This window comes from Lytechinus pictus, chromosome 16 (genome assembly GCF_037042905.1).
Source record: "Lytechinus pictus isolate F3 Inbred chromosome 16, Lp3.0, whole genome shotgun sequence".
In the NCBI taxonomy this organism is placed as follows: Eukaryota; Metazoa; Echinodermata; class Echinoidea; order Temnopleuroida; family Toxopneustidae; genus Lytechinus; species Lytechinus pictus.
In genome coordinates, this window is record NC_087260.1 from 11,248,593 (window position 1) to 11,269,822 (window position 21,230).

The window sequence follows — 21,230 nt, forward strand, 5'->3', positions numbered from 1 at the left end:
ACACAGGGGCCGCGGAACGGTTTTCAAAGTGGGGGGGCTGACCATGCTAAAAATCACAATCATATGGTCATTTTTAAGTTTTTGTACACGGTTTTGGAAAAAAGTGGGGGGGCTAAAGCCCCCCCAGCCCCCCCGGTTCCGCGGCCCCTGTTACATATGGCTCTAGAAAACAATACACTTGTAAGTCTTTGCACACTGAATTAATTCTGGGGGAATACTAATGACGATTGTTTTCATGAATTTTCTATGAATCTAGTGTTCCATATTGCATCTTTGGTATTGATATATATTGTATAGACGCTACCAAAGGTTTGTAGCTATTTCATTAGCTTCTCTGGTATAAAATAAGAGGAAAAATTAATCATTACAATTGTTGAATTTGATTGTACGAATGAACATAATTGCAACAATAGCATGGCATGGAGTAATCAAACTTAGATACTTTTTCCTTTTCTCTTTTATCCCCTCTTTTTTTTTTTTTTTTTTTTGGGGGGGGGACTGCTCCTTTCTCTACCCCTCCCTCCGGCAATACACCTGGCATATCTGAGAGGCTGCATTCGAACAGCACTGTCCCAAAGATGTAGCCCTGTGGGACCCCTCAGAAAAATCTCCTGAACTCACCAGTGATGTTTCACAGAGAAGCTTGGTTCCACCGACTAGATTGCCGATAGTCATGTGGAAGTAGGTGTTTCCAGAGCTCCAGTTGGAGATCTTGGTGAATGGATAAGTTGCCAATGGCTCCTACAAAACAAAGCAATAATTAATGATTGATGTTAAATAATCATTTTTGGTTCAACATCATTTATCATTTATTTCTATCAATAATCATTGTCAGTATCAATGATAATTACATGTACATGTATCATCACTAATTACCATCGTTATCAATAATACGAATGGTGATGTTTTGTAGAACACACACACACCGTCCAACAACTCTCTTGGCGTTAGCACAGTAACAGTTCTTTTCTATGTATATTAATTACTATTATTATTCATTAATAATTATTTGATCATTATTTTTTATTATTATTATTAATATAAAAAAGACAAGATATACAAAATATAAATATGAGAGGAAAGATTCAGGATAAATTAGCACATGGGTCAGGCTTAACAAAAGAAACATTTCTGTCCTGTTCCAGGGGTGCTACTCTTTGCAAGAACTACCCAAGGGACAAAGATAAAACTTCAACAAAACCTTCACTATTTTTTGTCACTCAAAAATTGACCTTCAATCATTACAAAGGGTGGCATTTTTTGTTATACCTTCATGAATACCACAATAAGTATTTACTTGATAGCTTATAAAAGAAATCATTTCTTACCTTGTTCCTTGGATCAATGAGATTGACTCCATGTTTGTTAATAGCAATCAACAGGATGTCAGGTAGATGATTAGCTGATGTTTGCTGGAAGATGAAAAAATAAAAAAATAATGTCATATTTTAACCAGGGTAGCCACTTCAGTTGTGAAAACTGTTCTCCTAACGAGCCCTGCTTAACATTATTATTAAGAATCATGATACGAATATCATTAGCAATTTATGCAGATCTGAAGATGATTGGTACAGATGTCACCTTATTATACTACATAAATAAAAAAGAATCACTCGAGATTAGTAAAAAGCCCAGCATTTAAAGAGAAAGTGAGGCATGGGATACTGGCATACAGATGACGGAGGGTTGGCATGGGGGCCATGGAACCCCAACATTTTCATGAACAAATAAAAAAAGGAGAAAAGGAAAGAAAACAAGAACTATCACTGAAGGTGATTAAAACCTCCCGCCCTATGCCGTTTCCATGGCAACAGTTTGCAACACATGGAGAAAAAAAATATGTCCTGCCCATCTTTACCGTAAGACCTATGTGTGAGCCAAATTTCATGAGAATTAATAATAAAGGGCGAAATATAATATCATTTTTGTTAATACTATGTCAAAATCTATCTTGAAATTAGATTTTTGTATTTAAAAAGTCAACAATTTTTGCTCACAGCTTTTTTAGAAGTTTGGCCCAATATGCCATTATGACCCCTCAAAATTTTTGTTTCATTATGCCTCTGGCGTGGGAAAGGTGAAACTTACAATATCATGTAATTTTAAAAATTTCCAGTGTAATATAGGTGGAATGAATAATATAGTAAAAATGTCAAAAGCAATAGATTCCATTCCAAATATCACAACAATCAACTGTGTATAATTGGTTGGTTTATTGAAGAAAGCAAACATGCATTATATATGGTCGGCTGGGTATATGTGCATGAAATAGTTATATGAAACAAACCATAGACTCCTGAGGTTGTTAAGAAAACAAGACAAGCATTTTATGGATGCTGAATTTTTCTAATCATTTCCAATCACAACACTACACTACCTAAATAAAGCAAAGGTATTCATTTCCCTGTTAATTGATACATAATCTGAGCCATCAAATATAACAATTGATATTCAGGTGAATACAGTTGAAAAACAGAGTTCAGAACTTGATTTCTGATATAACGTAGGCGATACAAATCAAATACTTACTTTGATACAGCACATTCAATCATGCATTTAACAATCTCTGACTTTAACAAGTAATAACAATACAAGCTTTTTATCATCACATCATTCAATGTCATGCTTTTCAAACATAAGGAATGTGTTTATTTGCCAGTCTGGGTTTTTCTCATCATATTCATTCAAGCAAAAAACAAACAAAGCCATTTGTAAAAATGTACATGTAGTCTTTTGAGAAAAGATCATAGGCAAACAGAATATGGTGTTGTGTTGCCGCTGGATCGATATTGCACGTTTGCTTTCAACCAGACTTAAATGAGATGAATCGATGCAGGATGTACAGTTCATACATATTTATTAAAGATGATTACTTGATGATAATGACAAATACATGAGTAAGTCTGATGGTGACTATACTCTGAAGATGAAGATAATGTAAATGCTGCAAACTGATGTAGTATACTTTTCTGTAAAACTCTATTCTGCAATCTCATTTGGTTCAAATGTAGTGAATAAGAAACCCATAAAATGTGTGTGCGTCAGAAGTTTAGCTGGAAGAAGAATGAGTAATACTTTCTTAAGTAAGTTGGAATGGTAAACATATGATTTCCTGTTGTACTTCCTGTAGAAGTATTGATTAAGTATTGATATATTATTGAATATGTGAGATATGTCTTATCATCACATAACATCCCCTTTTATTAGAAAATGTGGCTTTCCCACATTCGTTACAAAATATATTGAAAATAATGGTCCAATAGAGTTAATCAAAATTCATATAAAACAAAATAAACATTGTGAAACTTTTTAATTTACCTTCTACCTAACTATAAATTCCTTAACACTCCGACAGTAGCAATGATTAACCTATACTAAAACCTAAAATTAAATTAGTATGAGAAATAAAAGATGAAAAATATTACACACAAAAATAACTTTAGTCATATCAATTTTTACCTTAGTAAACCTAAAATAAATTGAAAAAAATATATATCCTATATTCAGATCATAATCAATGAAATGTTTGAATATTAACTGGAAACAAAATGTTCTTATAAAACGATATTTTGTTCTTACAAACAATGTCTATTTCGTCAGTACGAATTGGGCAATTTTAAGATGTCTCAAAACAGTATCAGTATACATTATGATAACAGCTATTTACTCAACGATAATATCATATAAATCAATCATTTTCGAGCTAACTTAGAAAGATGTGAATCTATTTCCACTTCCAATTCTTTAGTATATAAACAATAGTTTTACGCACTAACCAAATCATCTTACTTTGTACGAGTTTCACTCCTAATTTGCTCGGATTATGTGTTCAATTGGTCATTTCAACTTTTCAAGTACTTCCAAACTTGATCTATTTTCATGCTATACACAAAGCGGTGAAATACTCTAACATTGGAGCGCACAATGTAATTATGGTATTCCTTACACATTAATAGTGTAGTCCAGTATCATTCTCACTGGAAAAAATACTTTGCTTTACATGTTAACCATTTGACATTATATAGATTCGACTGAAATACATAAGTTACTGATTACCGGTAGTAACATCTCCTTTGACAATAGCCTACCATAATGTAATTTTGTCCTGAATTATAAACTCAAATGAAACATAAATCATATGACAAGATTAATTCAAGGTTATGCGTCTTAGCATTATTTTCATCAATGGATTCAAATTTCCCCTATATGGGAGTTCACAAGTATCTCTCTTGTAAATCCTTCAACACCTTGATTTATGTTCTCTCTGAACATTTTGGATAATCATACATCGACTATAACAGTGACATATAAGAGATGAGATATCATCAATACTAAATCTGCTTGTAATTGAAATAAATGTATGATACTTATAACTGAATCAATTATTAATAAAATAATAGCGATATATAGAAAATTTGTTATCAATTTTGCTTTCTAATGTACACTAATATGCTCAAAAAAATTATGTTGAAATTCTATCAATTAATACAACTTGAAATATCTTAAATACGTGAAATTCTCTCTCTCTATATATATTTTTTCAAACATGATTATACACGCACTATCACAAAATACATGTAGTACGAAAAGTGGTCTGACTTTCCAGAGCCATCTAAATATCAGAAGTAAACTTCGAATAAAAAAGAATATTAAACAGGCATGAAATGTCCAAAGAAATAGAAATAGAAATTGTCCTCTGTCAGAACACAGTCTTTACAGTCAACAAATCTGTCATGGTCTTCCTTCTGTTCAGTCTTGGCATTAACATGGTTAAGATTATTGAGGTCACAATAGTTGGTTGCAGTCTCTCTGCTATCTCCATGTTCATACTGTCCAGTCTATCGTTGTTGTTGTCGTTACCGTTGTCGATGTCCTTTGTCCCATCAGGTTTTGTCTACTTTGTTGTTGGCATGTCGCTATCCTCGTTCGTCCATCTGTTTCTTCCGTCTGATCTTCCGTCTGAAAGGTACGTCTTTCTGTCTGTATCTTTTCATGATTTCTGTTGTCGTCATCGTCGTCCTCGTCATCACTGGGGGTATTCATTGTCATCCTTGTTATCCGGCTCCATTCAAAAACATTTCGGGCCGACTCGATTTAGGAGGAGGTAGAGGCAGTTGGTAAAATGTTTCAGATAGCCTTCAAAGCAATCCTCCATCTCTTGTCATATATGTATGGCATGATTACCAGTATTATGCGGTTCTTTACCATTGCTGGTTGAAATACGGCTTCTCCACCATGTTGTGTTGTCGCCGGATCGATATTGCACTTTAACTTTAAACCAGACTTAAATGAAACGAAGCAATACAAAGCCTGTACAGTTCATATATACATTTATTGAAGATTATAAATAAGTTGATGATGATGACAAATACATGAGTAAGTCTGATGGTGACTGTACTCTGAAGATGAAGATAATATAAATGCTGCAAACTGATGTAGTATACTTTCTGTAGCTCTAAACTCCAATCTCTATTCTGTAACTCTCTATTCTCTAAAACTGCAATCTCTAACCATTCTCCTTTGGTTCAGAAGCGAACCCCTTTTATATTGGTCTGCTCAAGACTCTTCACAACCAAACAGGTGTTGGTCAACCTTGGACGCTTGACCAAAACAATCTGTACGTCATAAGTCTACTCTGAATTGGGGGAGTTGAACTTTTAGGGAGAACAAGAAATGTAGTGAATATAACTTCACTCTGAATTGGGGGAGTTGACATTTTAGGGAGAACATGAAATGTAGTGAATAAGAAACCCATAAAATGTGTGTGCGTCAGAAGTTTAGCTGGAAGAAGAATGAGTAATACTTTCTTAAGAAAGTTGGAATTGGTAAACATATGATTTCCTGTTATACTTCCTGCAGAAGCATTGATTAAGTATTGATTATGTATTGATATATTATTGAATATGTGAGATATGTCTTATCATCACATAACAATGGCTCACCTTCAATGCCATAATTCATCGCCATGCACACAATTCATTTTTTTTTCAAATTCAGTGATTTCAACACAAATATTTGTGCAGCTTTGACATGATTTTGTCATAGACCCCATTCACATCTACATTTTAAAACTGGTTTCCCTTAAACCAGTCTGGGAAACCAGTTAGAAGATCGCTTCGCTATCATCCTCATCACCATTTCCTGACAGAACCACTTCATGTAAAGTGGTTCTGTTGCCATGCAAACGCTCTCATTGGAATTATTTTGCACAAAATTTGAAACCGCAGCGTTGGCATTTTACCAACAGTGTGTACTGAGTAGGGTGCACACATTCTCATACTTCCGTGCAAAGATCGCTTCCTGAAGAACGGTTGCGTCCTCACCTATGCTTAACCGTATCTTAACTGGGCTATTTTGGACAACATATACGGGGGGGGGGGGGGGGGGGGGGCTCCGCGATTGCCGCGAAATTTTGCATGCACATAGAGCCGGATGTAAACTCTAAGACTGTATAGTAAAATTTAAAAAAAAATTGATCGCTTATATTTTTTTTATTAATTAATTATGCAAATAAACGTTTGAAATTTGCCCTAAATTTTTTTTGCCTTTAACTCCCTTTATATAGCAAGTAGAAGGCTAATGTTTGATGAACATATCAATTTTAACATTTATAACAAAAATCTACCAAAAAAATTCCTCCAAAGTAATTAATTTCCTATGTATTTTATTGTTTTTTTTTAAATTCTTATGTATTTCTTTGTTTTTCAAACCTTTGTTTTTTGGATTAAATTTTTCAAGGACTCTCTTGCAATCATAATTAACATAAAATAAATCCATCTAAAACAACAAAAGTAAAATACCGGTAATAAAATAATCATACATTTATGATTTGGTTGAAAAACACAATTTGCATTGACTTTGTACACGGAATCACGTTTTTGAGCAATTTTGGGACCGACATGCGCTTACAAAATTTTGCGTAATTGCAGAATTGCGTACCCGGGCGTCGCAAATTTGGTCTAAAAATATGCGCAAGACTTGAAGGTAAAAAGTCAGTGAGCGGCGCGGTCAAAGAATTTTGCATTGCGGCGTAGCAACAAAATTTGTCAAGGGGGGTTCAAATTGACCCCCCCCCCCCCGTTTAATAAGGGTTAAACCAGTTTAAGAAGGCAAAGCAATCATGCGCAAGACTTGAAGGTAAAAAGTCAGTGAGCGGCGCGGTCAAAGAATTTTGCATTGCGGCGTAGCAACAAAATTTGTCGAGGGGGGTTCAAATTGACACCCCCCCCCGTTTAATAAGAGTTAAACCAGTTTAAGAAGGCAAAGCAATCATGAAAACAAAATCTCAAGGTGGTTTTCAAAATTGGTTTGGAAGAAAACTTCAAACCGCTTCCAAAATCACTTTGAGCATCCCAATTACACGTTAAACTGATTCCCACTAATCTGGTTTTAGGATATAGATGAGAACAGGGTCATAGATATATACAGTGCGTCCCACAAAAAAACGAAACCGAGATTTATTGATGATTTATCATAACTTAATCACACATAAAACAGACAAATGACATACCATTATAAATCTTAGAATCTCCCCTTTCATCTGAAATTATTTAGATTATTTCTCATTCACGCATGAGTGAGCAAAAACAATTTGAAGAGGGGATACCAAAAAAGTCACTTGGCGGGCTGTATCTGGGTTTCAAAAAGAAAACCACATTTTTTAAAAGTTCAATATCTGCTCTTTAATATGATTCCTCAATTACAGAAAATGGTCAAGAAATAACAAAGTTCTGGTTATTTGAAATAAGGCTTGAATTTCAATAATTCATAAAATGAAGAGGTTTTACAGGCAAGCGTTCAGACTCACTCGACACTCAGTTTTGTTGACTATCAGCCATATATGAAGTATTTTTGTTAACTGTGCGGTAGCTCCTGTGGGAAACTGGTGAAAACATGCTTATTTAATGAAATTATGGAAATACAAGCATTGTTTCGAGGGAAAAGAACTTGTTTACTTCTTGACCATTTTCTGTGATTAAGGTCTCAAGTAAAAGAGCAGATATTGAACTTTTTAGGCATGTGGTTTTCTTTTTTAAATTCAGATGCCAAATGAGTTTTTGGTATCCTTTCTTCAAATTGTTTTTGCTCACTCAATAATCTAAGTAATTTCAGATGAAAGAGGAGATTCTAAGCTTTAAATTGGTAGGTCATTCGCAGGGGTGTGAGTGGTCACAAATAAAAAGATCTGAAAAAAGCTGAAGAGTGTTGAAAAAGTCTGAAATAGAAAGAGCTCCCATACTTTTTGTACAGAGGAAGGCCAAAAATAAGCTGAAATTAAGCTGAAAATCGAAAAAAAATCTGAAATCAGATAAAAATCTGAACTCTCACACCCCTGGTCATTTGTCAATTGTATTTATGATTAAGTTATGATAAATCATCGCTGAATCTCAGTTTCGTTTTTGTGGGACGCACTGTATAGTACATCAGGCAAGATATAGAGAAACCATGCACACGCAGAGAAGAGAATATACTCACCGTCACCTCAGTATTGTTAGATTGAGGAGACTGAATAGGATACATGCTTGACTCTAACATAGTAGACTGAGGAAAAGAAATAGAGATTCTACACTGTAGTCCCACATATTGAAAGAGAGATGCAAGAATGAAGGAATGGAATTGACTGAAGTACATGTGGGACAAGTCTAATAGAGAGAACGAAATAGTGAAAATACAAATCCGAAGAGTATACAGGGCATAGATGATTGAGAAATGCAAAAGAGTTTGTTTATCTGTAGGCTTGTTTCATAAAGCAGTTCATAATGCATGACTTTACAAACAACTAATGATCCTTTCTCTTTCTCAATGAGCTCTCCCAAATTTCCTCAATTTAAAATAATGGAGGGCATTTTCTATCACCCTAGTAAAACTTTGACAAACATGGAGCTGTCCATTTACTTAGATGCTTATTAGAAGTGAGGATTTTAATCTAAGAAAAAGACAGAATTTCACCTGCAGCTGAAGGGAATCAAAATGATTAAAAATCTAATTCAGCAACACTGAAAGGATTGGGCCTACCAACACAGGCTACCAGTTGTGTGTAAAGTTGTTAATATTTATGAACAGCTTTATGAGAATGAAACACCACATTGATGCGATAGATTACAAAAGGTAAAGGAAGAGAAAACTGGAAACTATTGTTAACAATATTTATAAGACTTTGTTTAAAATCGGGCCTAAAGATATTTGATTTCTACAATTGCAGATACTTTTGTCCCAGTACCATCGTATCTTTATTACCATCACCATCATCACCACATGGACTTCATCCTCATCATTCTCCTCTTCATTTCCACCACCACCTACTTTTCCTTCTCCTCCCTTCCTCCTTTTCTTTTTTCTTTCTTCCTTCCCCCCTTCCCCACCTCCTTCTTCTCCTCCTCCGCTCTTCATCCTCCTCATCTGCATAACCATTATCCTTACCGTCATGACACCATTATTTCTAAGTAACTGCAGTAAATGCTTTTGCCATTCATATTCTCTGTTGTTAACTGGCACATTCAAAAGATGTCTTTATCATTCATACTTCCTTGTTGTATTCTCACGTGATAAGAAACTTTTATATAAAGCACTTAATCAAGATAATATATTGTCATTAGTACCACTAGAACCACCATTGCCACCACCACCACCATCACCACAACTATCACTCCCACCACCATCCCCACTACCACCCCTACCACCACTACCACCACCACCACCATCAGCCCCACATTGCCACTATCACCAACACCATCACTCCCACCACCATCCCCACTACCACCCCCACTACCACCCCTACCACCACCACTACCACCACCACCACCATCAGCCCCACCATTGCCACTACCACCACCACCACAGCCACCATCACCATGTTTTTACCATCCCTATCCTCATCACTGCGATCCTTACCCTGACTTCAAAGAAAGCTGATCCAAAGGTCTGCCATCTGTAGATGATCTTCAAGAAGGCTATCTTGGCATCATCCTGTGACTTCCCAGCATGCTTGTTGTACGCTCCAACGATGGACTGTCACAGATTACATAATAAAATTGAAAAATGAAAATGAAAATCCATATTTCATTGTTTGAAATGAAATCTGACATTGACATACTTCAAAAATTATTTTGGCCCAATTAATCATGGGACCGGCAGCCACTGTGCAGCAGCAGATCGACATAGCTCTATCCCTTGAATTGTTGAATGCCAAAAAAGGGAGCAGCAACTCCCATCTTTTAGCGTCTCTTGGTCTGACATGGCTGGGGCTGGAACTCCCGACCTCCTGGTTGTGAGACGGATGCTTTAACAACTGAGTCAACTCACCGGTATTTAAAGTAGATAGATATGAACCGGCAACCTCGGTTTTTTTCACACTCACCCGTTTCCATTCCTCTGGAGACTGCACCCTCTGCAGGTCGGCAGGAACCAACTCCTTCAGCAGCCGCGGGATGCTCTGAAACTCTGTCTTGTCGTTGTCAAAGCGGACCCGGTACTGGAGAGCTGCCAATTGCGCCGCCTCCTCCTTGCTACACTTGTGGTAGCCACGCAGCAACTTGGGCAACTCCTGGTGGTAGTGGAAAATGATGTCGGCGTTGCGGTCCTTGCCCGGGACGGTGTTGGTCCAGAGTTTCTTCATGAAGAATACTTGGTAGGTCAAAGGCACACCACCTTAGTTGATAATTTATGAAAGAGATTATTAAAGAAAAATTTAGACAACTGAATAATAAGAATAAATGATTATAAAACAATTTTATAATTTCTATTAGTTGAAATTGAAAGATATTACAAAAAGGCTAGTTTTTTAAAGACTATAACATCATTACCTTCATTATCATCATCAATCACAATTATTCTCCTTATCACTATCGTCCTCTTCCTCTTCATCAACATGACCTCCAACATCATCTTCACAATCATAATCATGAATACCGCCATTTTCGTCAACACTACCACCATCACCACAACCCCATCATTATCATCAAAATCACCACCACAATTATCACTATCATCATCCACTTACCATCTCTATTTGGCCGAGCTTTTCGGATCCAGTCCGTCAGATGACGAACGAAATCAAAGAAGAAATCTCCCTCTGGTACACTGATTACTGCAAGATAAATAAGATGAAATCATAAGGACAAGGAATTCAAAAAATCTATACTGTAATTAAAGGAGAATGAAACCCTTGAAACCAGCTGAATCCATATCAAAGAGAAAAATCAAAGAAACATATTGTTGAAAGTTTGAGGAAGATTGAATGAATAATAAGAAAGTTATGAGCATTTGAATATTGAGATCACTAATGCCATGTAGATCCTCCCATTGGCAATGCGACCAAGATCTGTGATGTCACACACGTACAACTCCCTCATTACTTTAGTACTTATTTCACTTATATTCTCACTTTTATAGAGTCTATCACAAGGTGAGGTGTTCTCTTTATGAGAGGACAAGTACAGAGGTTTCACAACATTATATCATTGATGAATCGTTTGTCATATGATTAGAATGAGCAAAAAGAGATGTTTTGGGGTATATTTTCAGTGTCCAAAAGGGGACAGTTGTTCATCTGTGACATCATAGATCTTGGTCGCATTGCCAATAGGAGGATCTCCATAGCATTAGTGATCTCGACATTCAAATGCTCATAACTCTTCTATTGCTAGTCCTATTTTACTCAAACTTTTGTTGATCTTTCTGCTTTCACAAAAGCTAACTTGCTCCAAGAGTTTCATTCTCCTTTAAACTGATGTGGTAATATATCTCACACATGTGGATTGGTAACCAGATGGGCAATGTTTTCTGCAGACATTACCAATATACAATCATTTTTTTTTTTGAGAGGTGAAGTATTATAATTAACTTCAAATGATTTCATTTTGTAATATTGATAATGATTTAAGTGAGGAGCATTTCAAATATTTACTGGCTGTGAATACACATCTACACATAAAATGCCTTATCAAAGATTTGGAAGTAATTATCCATCACTTTTTTTCCACAAGACTCTAATTTCATGATAATTGTATATACATATATATCTATAAGTTTGACATAGCCTCTTTTTATCACACATTATCAAGTCTGTGACACCTAGAAACCAATGAAGTCTCCCCCTAATATTTTCATTTATTTGTTTTACATCTCATGCTGATGCGTTGTTGATCAGTGGTCAAAGTCTTCAAACTTCAATTCCCACCACAGCTCTTCAGTTGGCAAGGTGTCTATCTGCATCTGCCACTTTCCACCTGGAGGTGCAGTAAATGGGTACCCAGTAGGAAGAAATCCATTGAATGCTGGAGTGCCTGATCAGGGTAGCTGTGCTAAAGGTGGGGTAACAGTATGCAGCACTTAAGAAACATTCTAAGCTCCTTGCTGGATATTTTCATACCTTTTACCACAACACACTCCGTCAGCATTTAGTCTATTGATAGTCTGTGCTTACCCTTATCAACGATCTTGACAAAGAGACTGAATCCTTCTGGTGAGACAAGTCGTAATCTTTGACTGATGCTACGGCAGAAATCCTTTGCCCTGGTTCCAGAGTCCACCTCAAAGGCCTAGACAAATGATAATCAATGTAAAGATAAAGATAATGTAATAACTAACAAAGATCTAGGTAGAGCGACTAATAGAAATCAAAGTCCTTAATGTTACAATAGCTACTCCATTCTTTATAATAATTATCATTATTATTTATCATTATTATCATCATCATCATCATTATCTTCATCACCAAATCAAAATAATTGTCATAGTATCGTCATCAACACTACGATCATCACCATCACAACCATCATGATCGTAATCTTCATCATCATCATAATCATCACCACCACCATCATCGTCACCACCATCCTCCTCCTTATCTTCACCATCACTACTATCAACACCATCATCATCATCTTCATCATCACCATCATCATCATCACCACCGTCACCACCATCATCATCATCATCATCATCTTCATCACCACCGTCGTCATCATCACCACCGTCATCATCATCATCATCATCTTCATCATCACCATCATCATCACCACCGTCATCATCATAATCCTAATCATCATAATCATCATCATCACCATCATCATCATCATCATCTTCATCATCACCGTCATCATCATCACCACCGTCATCATCATCATCATCATCATCATCATCATCATCATCATCACCATCACCATCATAATACACCATCATCATCAACATTCCAAACTAACCTCATCAGTATCGTCCGGGAAGTAGACCTTGTGGAAGATCTGAGTGGTCTTGTGCTGGATGGCCTCTACCTCCACCAGGTGAGGAGGGTACTTGCGCTGGCCGAACCTCATCGTCTTCTGCAGCCGGTTGAGGCAGTTGAGGGCCAGCTGGTGGCGGGTTGAGCGTAGGAACTTGGTGACCTCCGGTAGCAGGGTTTGACTGCAGGCAAAGATTCCGGTGAGTAGCCACATCAGCTCCCAGCCTCGTTCCTCACTCAGTCTGGAAGAGAGCAGTGACAAACTGATTATTTTTAACCCACACAGGAACATGATTTCCTTAGGTCTATACTTATCCCATTTTACTGTTATTAAACTTGACAACAATACAGGTTTCCAAATAACATTAAAAATATTCATGCATAAATCAAAATGGATGATGATTGCAAATCAATCCCATTTTACTCTTAAACTCATTAACAGTTAAGATTTTCAAATAACATAAAAAATACTCATGAATCATAATGGATGATTGCAAATTAGTCCCATTTTCCTGTGAAATTTGGCAACAATTAAATGTTCTATATCAAATAACACAACAAAGAATATTCATGCATGAATCAAAATGGATGATGATTGCAAATTGTTTTAATTACTGCTTTATATTGAAACCTTGAATCTTGAACCCTGATTTGCATTCCGAAACCAATAGAAGTCAGGGTTCTAGATGGCAAGTCCACCCCAGAAAAATGTTAATTTGAATAAATAAAGAAAAATCAAACAAGCATTATGCTGAAAATTTCATCAAAATCAGATGTAAAATAAGAAAGTTATGACATTTTATAGTTTTGCTTATTTTTCAAAAAACAGTGATATGCAAAACTCAGTGACATGCAAATGAGACAGTTGATGATGTCCCTCACTCACTATTTCTTTTGTTTTTTATTGTTTGAATTATACAATATTTCATTTTTTACAAATTTGACAAGAAGGACCAACTTGATTGAACCACATAGTATTAAACAATGCTAATTGCACATGTTCAGGGAGGAATTAATTGTTGTTTCACATGAAAACAGGGAGAAAATTAAAATATTTCATATTTCACGTAACAAAATGCAAAAGAAATAGCGAGTGAGTGATGTCATCAGTCTCCTCATTTGCATACGGACAAGGATGTGAATATAACTGTTTTGTGAAATTATGCGAAACTTTAAAATGCCATAGCTTTCTTATTTTTCATCCGATTTTGATGAAATTTTCATCTTGTTGGATTTTTCTCTTTCTATTCAATTCATCTTTTTGTTGGGGTGGACTTGTCCTTTAATTTCTGTCCTGGATTTTGACTGCGGACATGAAAGACAAAATGTGTATTCACTTTCAAGAGCATTAGGCTTATGAATCTCTTGTAAATAAACATTTGAAGGTAGTGCAACGACTATACAACAACAAACATCTCTTCAACATGTTCCTTTGAATGCAAGACATCAGATAGCACAAGAAAAATGTGGGACATGGGGGGGGGGCTTCTGAATTTCCACAAATTTTAGGGACCAAAACTTTTCCATGAATTATAAGTTTACAGATGCTTGTTAAAGTTTGTTAAGATATAACATGTTTACTGTGTGGTGAGCATTCCATCAAAAAATGATAATTCAACGATCACTCAAAACATCATATCCCTAACATTTTCCACACACACTGCATGGTGTATAAAGAAAGTGTGTGTGTGTGTGTAGGGACAAGATCTGTGCTAAATGTACTTGTAAAATCCAACAATAAATGTAGCTACAATGTATCAATAATAAACGGAGTCCTGTTGCAAAGACAGTTACTATTTCAGTAACTTTGCTATCCAATGGCAGCTATACTGCCATGCAATCCTTGATTTTGATTGGCTGTTAGTGTTATATGCATAACTACCATTAACATATGGTATAGTTCCTATAACAGTATCACTGAAATACAATACGGTATGGACAAAAACAATGGCACAAAATATGGCAAAGAGGCTATTCAATACATTTCAAACAATTTGTCTCACAAAATGTATTTTGCAATTTCTCATGTACATGTACAACAAACTGCTACAAAATGTCATAAAAGTCTGCAGAGCAAGCCCCTACTGCAACAGTGAAATGGATATCGATCCTTATCCCATTCTCTAACGCTATAACCAAAATTAATATTACACTTTCCCCTCTAAAATAATGGGGGGGGGCAGAGGGGGCAGTCTGACGAGCCACAACCCATGCAAAGGACGTATCCCTGCCCCCCCTGATGTGCTTGAAGACCTTTATTGCCCCCCCCTGACGAGCTTGAAGACCCTTCTTTTTTTTCCTTTTTTTTTTGCTTGTCAAATTCTTTTTTTTGGACGGACGGTTTTGCCCCCCCTGTGAAAAATCCCAGGTACGCCACTGGCTCAGAGGTGATATTTGTCACCCTTGACTTCAATGTTGAGAGAACTTATTTTGTTCATCCCAGTAGCCACTTGGCAACTGAACCACACTTTGCAGGATGCTGAAATCAAAGTTCACTTTCTCCACAAATGCACAAATACATAACCTAAAACTCAGGAATAATGACCTGTATCAAGGCACGAAATGTTTCTCAATAGCTTCATCTAGATCTAGAAATAATCTACTGAGAGGTGCATTATTATTATTATTTTTTTTAATTTTCATTATTTTGTTTTGGCGTTACCTGTGCCTGGGAGGCGAAAAGCGAACTGAATCACTATGACCCGCAGGTCTCTCCTCCCGATATAACTGATTGGGGGAATGCAGGTGGACCACTACACCGGGGTTTCCCCCTACTCTTATACGAATAGTGCAGTGGGTTCTTAACGTGCAAAGGTGGTGACTCTCCTCTACACGGGGCCTCCATTATTACTATTATTATTACCCCAGCTTTAGCTCGAGCTGCCTTCCAGTGCTCAGTGCATTCCAGGACTTGATCCTGCCAGGTACCCATTCACCTCACCTGGATTGAGTGCAGCACAATGTGGATAATTTTCTCGCTGAAGGAAAACGCACCATGACTGAGATTCGAACCCATGTCCCTCTGATTGAAGGGTTGTAACCACTAGACCATGATACCCCCTACATGAATATTGAATACTTTGACAAATATGCTCTCACCCATCACTTCATGAAAAATGGGAAGATATGGTGTGAACTTCAGGACTTCAAGCTTGTGATAATTGCTTTAAAATATACCTCGTGCTAAACCTTTCCTGACACAGCATCACAAAAATCTCCCCCATCACATCCAAATGCCTTGCTTTATCACTTCCTATGCAACATTGTGTCATTTCAAAGAAAGGATCATATCAAAACAAGGGATGTATCTGTGTAGATCTCACCTCGTATATCTTCGAGGGTCCTTCAAATCCAACCTTTTAGAGTTTCTTTTACAAGAAAAATGTCACAAAAATCCATTTCTTTCAATTTCATTTATATTTTGCTGTTCACATCAATGCATGAGAAAAATTATGAAGTCGCACTTCTTCCTATTTCATGTCATTTTGCATTCTCTTTATTATAATAATTAAAAGAAAGGTTATACTTGTGAAGAGGTATTTGATACATACCTATACATACTTTTACAATACTAGCAAAATGATTATCAATTAAAAATGTTGTTTAGAGCATTCATAAATGGTACAATATGTAGATCAACACTAAAGAAGTAATTACTAATATCTCCTAAATATTTCAATAAATTTAATCAAAAAAAGAAACTCATATTGTGATTCCTGTCTCAATATGTCACGGAACAAGAAAATATGATAAGCTTTCCATAATTAGAAGTTAGATGATTGTAAGGAATATGAGATATATGCTTCATAAATATGAGGATATTTTTCATCCTGTTCCTGTCCCCAAAGAGGCATCATCAGCATCTTGATAGAAGAGCCCCCTCTCAGGTAAAATGTATTTGATGAAAATTCTACCGATGAAGAAGTTCAAATTCACATTCTAGGATTATACGGTTAACATCAAGTATATGTTTTCATCATGAGCAATTTATCCCCAAAAGATCACAAAGAAAATACCCAAACTGATCAAGAATCAACACTCGATACATAAAAGAATAAAACAGCCCTTCCACTTCAACCAACTCACCCTAACGTATAATGAAGCCATCTGAAAAAGATGGATGACAAAATGTAAAAGCAATCCTAAAATGATAGATTTTAGATGTACTATGCCAGACTAAAAGTCTATGGCTTGTATTCAAAAATTGAGTCTTCGTTTTGGAATACCTGTGGAGTATTTTTACTTCAAAGTTTTTGTAGGTCTTGGTTTTTCTACACTACCAAGGTAGACATTTTCAACATGGTCTACATGGTCCAATTACAAGGGCACTTAAAGGAGAATGAAACTCTTGGAGCAAGTTAGCTTTTGTGAAAGCAGAAAAATCAAAGAATAAGATCAACAAAAGTTTGAGTAAAATAGGACTAGCAATAGAAGAGTTATGAGCATTTGAATGTCGAGATCACTAATGCCATGGAGATCCTCCCATTGGCAATGCGACCAAGATCTATGATGTCACATATGAACAACTCTCCCCTTTTGGACACTGAAAATATACCCCAAAAACAACTCTTTTGCCTCATTCTAATCATATGACAAACGATTCATCAATGATATAATGTTGTGAAACCTCTGTACTTGTCCTCTCATAAAGAGAACACCTCACCTTGTGATAGACTCTATAAAAGTGAGAATATAAGTGAAATAAGTACTAAAGTAATGAGGGAGTTGTACGTGTGTGACATCACAGATCTTGGTCGTATTGCCAATGGGAGGATCTACATGGCATTAGTGATCTCAATATTCAAATGCTCATAACTTTCTTATTATTCATTCAATCTTCCTCAAACTTTCAACAATATGTTTCTTTGGTTTTTCTCTTTGATATGGATTCAGCTGGTTTCAAGGGTTTCATTCTCCTTTAAATGTGATGAGACCATTGATCCTTAGTCTATTAAAGAGCTTTTCTATTGGACTGGGGAAGTTTACTGGATTACACACAATGAAGATTATCAGCTTAATCTTCATTCTTCTATTGGCAGTTCAAAGCAAGAATTTTGCTGAACTCACATCGAATCTGTGCATCCTTAATTCTACACAAGTTTATTTGGAGAGTGTGAAGTACATTGGAAAGCATGTCAGTTACTACAGTATAACTCCTGTTCTGCTTTCCGGGTTTCGATTATTTTGATCTCTGGAGATGTCCACCCTAATCCTGGTCCAGGAGATGGTACCGGTAGTAGACCTGATGAATTCCATGATGAAACTACTCACCACTGTCGTATTACATATGCCAGGGATTCATTACTCAAGCTTCGAAGTAATCCTCTCAGCAAGGCATATCTTCCAAAAGATGTCTGGTCATCAATATGTAACCTTGAACTTGGATCAAAGCCTACTAAACACAGGAAGAAGGGTGGAGTTGAAGCTAAGCGGAAAGCAACAGAGAAATCCCTCTTTTCGAACTCAAATAACAATGCCACTCCTAGGTTCTGTGGTATTCCTCATCATGCCAAGGATTCGTTAGTTATCCACGCCTCTTCTAATTCTGATGATGTCTCTCGTAACACCATTCCTGTTAGAATTTCTTCTAGATGCCATCGTTCTTTTGCCAATACCGAGAACTCTTATACCAATTTGAAGCAGGTGGAACATATCAATAGTCTCAATTCCTTATCAGATTCTAAGATGTGTCTATGGAATGCACACTCAGTGAGAAATAAAACTGCACTCCTGCATGATTACATCCTTGAACACAGCATTGATTGCATGTTCATCACTGAAACCTGGTTACAAGAAGATGACAAAGTAATCGTGGGTGAGTTCACACCGCCAGGATATTCTTCAGTGAGCGTTCATCGACCAAATGACAGCCGTGGAGGAGGTTTAGCTGTAATATTCAGATCATCCATCAAGCTCTTTCGGAAAATGGATGTTCTGTCACCGTGTCGAACTTTTAAACATGTTCATCTTGTGACCAATTCTGGTTTACTCCATTTCTTGGTTATCTATCGCCCATCGCCTTCGTCTACCAATGGTTTACGAGTCACTGATTTCATGTCAGAATTTGAATCGTTCGCGAATGAAATGACGAGACTTCCTGGACACGTAATTCTACCAGGTGATTTTAATTTTCATCTTGATTTACCCACCAAACCAGAGGTGGCAAGATTCCTGTCCATCATTGAGTCATCTAATCTTGTTCAGCATGTAAAAGGCCAAACTCACACCATGGGCCATACTCTTGACCTGGTTCTGACAAGAACTGATCTCTCATCTAATGCACTGTCATATGGTATCTGCAGACCAATGGATGATATGACTTTTATACAATATCTTGTGATTCATGATAGTTTCATCTCCGATCATCACTTTCTACGGTTCCGGTTGTGTTAACCGTTACCGGTCAAACCAAAATCTGAATACTTTGTGAGGAACTTTAATCAGATTGATGGTAACAAATATGTTGATTCCCTGCAAAGAAATCTGTCTGCGATTCCTGACACATTGGCAGTGAACCACTCTTGTTGCGTTCTATAATGGAACTGTTCTTGGGACTCTTGATAGGTTTGCTCCTAAAAATAAACGATGAAAGTCATCCCGATCTAGGAATCCTTGGTTTAATGAGGACATCTTAATTGCTCGCAGAGTTAGGAGAAGAGCAGAGCGGAAATGGAGAAAGCACCCATCTACAGCTAATCGTAAGGTTCTCAGCGATAGTATCAAACATGTTAATGATACAATTAACTTAGCCAAGCAAAACTATCTGATTGGAACTCTGGAGAATGCCAACACTAAGACTGTATTTAAAACAGTTAATAATCTTCTCTGACGAAATGAGAGAGTTCTTCCAATATTTGACTGTCCAATGAAGTTAGCAAACTGTTTCTCATCGTTTTTTCACTCTAAGATTAAAAACATCCGCAAGAGTTTGGTAGATAATAGCCCTGTAAATTTTGATGACAATATTAGCTTTAATATCACCTGAAACTGTGTCATTCTCTGAGTTTGATGTAATCTCTGAGGACAATGTAAGATCTGATATCTCCAACATGTCTTCAGCATCCTGTTTATCGGACTCTCAACCTACTTGGTTCCTAAAGAAGTATGCATCGGCTAATGTTTCTTCTCTAACTAAAATTGTAAATACGTCTTTGCGAGCTGGTATATTTCCCACAGATGTCCACAATTATTATTATGTAATTACTCCAATCCTCAAGAAGCCCTCTCTCAACAAGGAAGAGCTGAAGAACTATAGGCCTGTTAGCAATCTAAGTAATGTTGCAAAGATTATTGAGAAGTTGGCAGCAGTTCAATTCACTGATCATCTAGCAAGTAATGGTTTGAATGATGAAATGCAATCAGCATACAAGACAAACTTTAGCACAGAAACAGCCCTTTTGAGGCTTCAGGACTTTGTTTTATCTGCTTTTGATTAACGACGTGGGGTTTTTCTTGTTCTTCTTGATTTAAGTGCTGCATTTGATAATGTCGATCATGAACTCTTACTTGATAGACTTGAATCTAAATTATGTGTATAGGACACTGTGCTAAAGTGGATGAGATCTTATTTGTCAGGATGGTCATCCCAAGTTGTAATTGAGGGCCATCAATCTGAATCTCTACCATTACAATTTGGTGTCCCTCAGGGGTCGGTGCTTGGTCCCATCTTGTTTACAAAATTATATTACACCAATTTCAGATATAATTAAATGTTATAACCTTCATTATACTGTATATGCTGATGATATCCAACTCTTTACTCATTTTGATAATGTTAATCATAATAATGTCTTGTCAAATATTGCTGCCTGTATTAATGAAATAAGAACATGGATGTCTGCCAACTTTCTAATTCTCAATGTCCAAAAGACTGATTTCATTGCCTTCACACGTACTCCATTATCCACAACTAATCTTACTCTAAAAGTAGGTAATGATGTCATTCCATTGTCACGCAGTGTAGTCAATCTTGGTGTTACTCGAGATTCATCCTTTTCTTTGACCAACCATA

The 21,230-nt window shown here is 36.5% G+C and overlaps 1 protein-coding gene across 2 annotated transcripts in view; it reads right to left on the bottom strand.

The window, feature by feature from the left end:
• LOC129278832 (myosin-VIIa-like) overlaps positions 1 to 21,230 on the bottom strand; it is a 76,017-nt gene that overhangs the window by 3,254 nt on the left and 51,533 nt on the right. For both annotated transcript variants that reach the window (XM_064111533.1, XM_064111534.1), the window contains exons 37-43: positions 13,203 to 13,461; positions 12,425 to 12,539; positions 11,000 to 11,086; positions 10,358 to 10,647; positions 9,892 to 10,008; positions 1,329 to 1,412; positions 622 to 741 (exon numbers count right to left, since the gene is read on the bottom strand). In XM_064111533.1, the coding sequence (XP_063967603.1) occupies positions 622 to 741; positions 1,329 to 1,412; positions 9,892 to 10,008; positions 10,358 to 10,647; positions 11,000 to 11,086; positions 12,425 to 12,539; positions 13,203 to 13,461 (1,072 nt within the window). The remainder of the gene's footprint in view (positions 1 to 621; positions 742 to 1,328; positions 1,413 to 9,891; positions 10,009 to 10,357; positions 10,648 to 10,999; positions 11,087 to 12,424; positions 12,540 to 13,202; positions 13,462 to 21,230) is intronic.